General features: G+C 45.9%; 1 protein-coding gene across 1 annotated transcript; it reads right to left on the reverse strand.

Annotated features, from left to right (window-relative positions):
* Positions 1-482: 482 nt before the first annotated feature.
* Positions 483-3,264, reverse strand: LOC120724117 (zinc finger and BTB domain-containing protein 14-like). The gene is made up of 2 exons (XM_040016093.1): positions 3,133-3,264; positions 483-2,491 (listed from the first exon to the last, which is right to left on the reverse strand). The coding sequence occupies exon 2, from the start codon at positions 2,466-2,468 to the stop codon at positions 1,296-1,298; it is 1,173 nt and encodes a 390-aa protein (XP_039872027.1). The 5' UTR covers positions 2,469-2,491; positions 3,133-3,264; the 3' UTR covers positions 483-1,295.
* Between the last annotated feature and the right edge of the window lie 1,688 nt (positions 3,265-4,952).

Below are 4,952 nucleotides of genomic sequence, written 5' to 3' on the forward strand. Positions count from 1 at the left end.
TTGAACAACTAAATTATTGAAAAACACTTAAAAAGTACCAACCTAAAAAATAAATAAAAACAAAAAGCTTCCCCCAAGATCATTTTGGCTTAACAGGAGGGCGGGCACAAGTGGATTAACGATGGCTGCGGTCCAACTTTGAGGAGCTCCCGCCTCTTTGCTGGTTTGCCATCAAGGCTTACTGGGAAACTTAATGGATCGGAGCCACTTGTGCTTTCTCTGCTGTGACGAGTGGACACGCCTGCTGCTGTTTCAGGCAGCTCTTTGCTTCATGTAGCCATTTAGCAGACCAAACTCAATCATTGCATGTTGCTCAACTTTAAAGAAAAAGAAGATCAGATCTGTGTCCCGCGGCTGATCTGGGTGTGGCACCGTTACCTTCATGGTTTGATATGACAGGAAAAGTTATTCTGCATGACACATATCCCACGGAGCGTGCTCAGCTCGCTTCTACCTTCCAAAAAACCCCTTTGACAAAGCAATAAAACACAGCAAATGGTGTTTATTGTCAAAGTGTTGGAGTAGGACAATGTTATATGTGCATAATTCATTATTGTGTACTCTAATTGTGCAACAAACTAAGCTACAGTATATACAGACATCTATCATTAACTGTTGATAGCTGGATGACAGTTATACTGTATAACAGTAAATCTAGTTGGCCGGTTGCTTGGGCAGGACAACCTCAATAAAGGCGATCCATCAAGAGTCCCAAGACTTTGGTATCATCTGCGCTGAATGCAAAATGGTGACTCTTACTCTTACAGTGTAATATCAATCAATACAACTAAACACAGCCATTAAAAACATCCACGTGAATATACTCAATGCAACAAATGTTATGCAGAAATATCTCCCCGCCCTCCCCCTTTCTCTATTACACTCTCTCGTTTCATCTCCATAAAATCCAGTAAAGGTTAAACAAACATTTAAATGTTACATATCCCATTAAAGTAAAAGAGAATAATGTTATGAGAACCCTCAGTCTACATAGCAACAATGCTTTGTGAAAAATATATGTAGAGTGTGAACTAAACATTTACATGATTTTACAGGTGGAAAGGAAACATCGCTTTGACATAACTCTTTAGAATAATAATACAGCCCCACAGTCTTATTAACATGCTATGATCTCTTGTTACTCACTCCGATTGCTGTTCATGTGATGTCAGGCCACGCAGCCTGTCACAGGTTTGTGGTTGTGTCAGTCTGTATACATATTTATTTGTATGTAAGTGTGTCTGCGTGTCAGTATGTGTGTCTGTGTGCGAGTGTATGCACGTGTGCTTGCAGGCTCAACAGTCCCCAGAGTTATGCGAGTGTAGCCCGGTCTCCATTTTCCAGTCTCTCTGGTCGGTGGCGTCTCCCTGGCCTTGCTGGGAGGCGGCGGGAGACAGCGACATCTGTCTGCGGGGGTTGGCGCTGTGCATGGTGTTCCAGTGGCGCTTCAGATCCGACGCTTTGATGAAGGCTTTGTCGCAGGAGCCGCAGTTGAAGGGACGCTCGCCCCGGTGCTGCCGTTCATGGTCTTTCAGGTGGGACTTGTGCTTGAATGCTTTTTCGCACATTTGGCACGCGAAGGGCCTCTCGTTGCTGTGGACCCTTTCGTGCCTCTTCAGGTCGGGCCCCCTGATGAAGGCCTTGCCGCACACCACGCAGCGGTGTGGCTTGAAACCGGAGTGGATCTTCAGATGCTCTTTGAGGTGGGCGGCAGTGGTGAAGGCTTTGGGGCAGTGCTCACAGCCGTAGGGGCGGTTGGCGGTGAGCAGCCTCTCCTTTTTGGCGTTGTGGTCCATGGGCTTTGCTCCCGTGCTCTGGCAGGAGCCGTGGTCGCGGTGGCCATACAGCAGGTACTCCAGCTTCATGTCGCTGGAGGTCGATGAGCCCCAGGTGTGGCTGTGCGGCTCTTTGCCCATGTTGGTGTTATAGTTGTGCGGCTGAGACACGTGTGAGCCACCGGGCCCCATGCTATCCATCCCCTGATCATAGAAGCTGTTCTTCCTCACCTCCTCCATAGCCAGCTCCTTCAGGATGGCATCCTGAGCTCTCATCCCATGGTCACCCGGAGCCTGGTTTTCCCGCGTTTTCATGTTGGTCAGCTCACGTTTCTGGGTGCACAAGTTATCCAGGAAGTTGATGCCCAGGATCTGACCAGACGACATCATCATATTGATGTCCTTCTTCCTCACAGCCAGCCTGGCTGTGTACATGTAATTAAGCACCTCCTCGAAGATATCCGAACGGATGAAGTCCAACTCCACGATGGAGTTGTCCTCGTCGCTCTGTTTCTTAAAGAGCTTTTTGAAATAGTTGCTGCAGGCGGCCAAGACACAGCGGTGAGCCCTGAACTCTATGTTTTCCACCACGACCACCACATCACAGTGCTCACCTTCCAACCTCTGCTGGTTGAGCATCTTCAGAAAGGTGGCTTTGTGGTCATAGTCGATATATCTTAGTAAATCAGACATGTTGCAGGACAAACTGGAGCAACCTGCAGAGGGGGGCAGGGAAAAAAAACAAAAATCAGCAAACTTGTCAAATATTTTGATTCCCACCAAAGAACGAGGGCATGCATGCACCCTGCACAGCTGAGGGGTGGAGCTCTATTTGCATGCCACTTTGGAAAATATATACAGGTAGCGTATGCAGCGCGCTTAACAAACAAAGTATCGGAGAAACTTGCAACCGAAGGTGAACCTGTTCATAAATAAGCGCCCGACAGACAAGAGAGCAAACAAGTGGCCAAACAACCGATGCAGAAACCCCGAAGAAAAAATACGGCAGGGCCCAGAGCCGCAGTAGCGCTAATAATAAGAAGCAAAAACAGAAAAGTAACGGCAGCAGAAACAAACACGCGCACTATTCTCCACTTAAAAAGCGCGTTTTACCGCCGAGTTCGCGTGACAGTCGCGTCGCGTGCAGGAAGGATAACCTTAGCAAGAATATTTCACATTTCACTGCGCCCAGCCATTTTGGTCAGCAAGCCTCCATTGGCATGTTTCTGGTGCCTTTAACTGAGTTCACAAACAGCGGAGGAGACGGCGGCGAACAGACCGACAAACCTCCAAAAACCCGCCGCGCGCTGTTCCGCGCCGCCCGAGCAGACAAAGAGGAAATAAAAAATGTTATTACCCGAAGCCTGAACGCGATTCCCTGTGTTGTCACGCAAGGCAGTCGACGACGATCCAGAGCTGTCGTTTTTCCTCTTCCTCCTCTTGTTGTGACTGTGCGGCTCCACAGGAAATGCTGCATTGTTCTGCTGCCACCTACAGCACCGGAGCGAAGCGCGCCACCGAGATCGTCTATGCACGCGGCAGTGACTCACTCTGCCGGAAATCAGACGACGTGCTGAATATATTGGTGATTTTTAAATATAATACAAGCAAACACACATCAGATAGTCCGTCTGTTCACGTCTTGAAGTCAAAATTAAGAACATTTGATTACAAAAAGTATTTATTTATTCATATTAACTGAACAAAATTGCCAAGAAATGCAGATACACAGTGACACTCAATGAGACACGTGACACCCCCTTTAAGGGACAATTCCCACTAGGATTTAAATACCAGGGACTCTCCACCATTTGGTTTTAGAATTGAAGAAGTCTGTTGGATGAAAGGTGAAATGTCTTCAAGAAACATAAAGAAGTCCACTCGCTTTCAGTCCAAGTCTTAGACATAACCTGGGTGTCCAAAAACCTACCTACAGACACAAAGTATCATCTGGGCTTGAAGCTTTTCTTTTTGATAAGCTTTTAGCAGGGGGAGACCTACAGGGGGGCACCGGGAAGCAACAGCCCCCAGCTGCCCACCACAACTTTTATGTTCATCACCCCAGTACAGTCATTTAAGTTCTTTTTCTGTATTTATTTTGGGGAACTTTTGGGGGGAGGGGGGTCTCATTTATACAAAAAAAATTCTTTGTTTTCTCAAAAGAGATAATAATACAATAAATAGATTTAAAGTGTTTTTGTGGATATTTTGTTGACTCTGTTACATGTAGGGATTTTCACATACTTGCTGAAGAGGTATGTGCCCCTCCTTTGCCCCCCACCCCACACGTAAAATTTTCTGTTTTTCGGTGGCTCAAGAGTTGGGTGTTCGTCTTGTAATCGGAAGGTTGCTGGTTCGACCCCAGCTCAGACAGTCTCGGTCGTTGTGTCCTTGGGCAAGACACTTCACCTACCGCCTACTGGTGATGGCCAGAGGGGCCAATGGTGCAATATGGCAGCTTCGCTTCTGTCAGTCTGCCCCAGGGCAGCTGTGGCTACAACTGTAGTTTGCCTTCACCAGTGTATGAATGTGAGAGTGACTGAATAGTGGTATTGTAAAGCGCTTTGAGGGGTCCCAAAAAGCGCTATATAAATGCAATCCATTATTATTATTAATTAAGATGCTGAAATTTAAGAGTAGCGTTCACAAGATTAGAAATGAATACGTGAGGCAGAGTGGTTTAGAGAGGACAGGCTGAGATGGTTTGGACAGGAGGGATGGTAGATAAACTGGACAAATGATGCTGAAGATGGAGCAGCCACGGGCGTTTACTCCAATATTGTTCAGCAGGAGTGTTAGTTCATGGGCTACAGCCCAGTGTGGTCTCAAGTGGGCTAGAATGCTAAAACAATTACATAATGCACCATTGTGCCACATGTTTTCTACTGTCACTACATGTGTGACAATTCTTTAAAAAAACAACAATAAACAAACAAAAAACAACAAAAAACATTTCTATTGTAGATTTTTAAGTGTTTCAAAAGTTTCCTTCCACCTGGAAATACTTTCACTTTTTTTTTTTTAAAATAAATTTCTAATCCTGTGTGTAATTAATATTCTTTGTAACCACTGTGGTGACATTCATGCGACTGTGAGGTGCACTTTAGTAACAAATGCACATTTACTCACACAATAAGAGACGGAGTGAGCGCTCTTACTCTCTATAAATCTTGGGAA

This window comes from Simochromis diagramma, unplaced genomic scaffold (assembly GCF_900408965.1).
Source record: "Simochromis diagramma unplaced genomic scaffold, fSimDia1.1 OVJJ01000205.1, whole genome shotgun sequence".
In the NCBI taxonomy this organism is placed as follows: Eukaryota; Metazoa; Chordata; class Actinopteri; order Cichliformes; family Cichlidae; genus Simochromis; species Simochromis diagramma.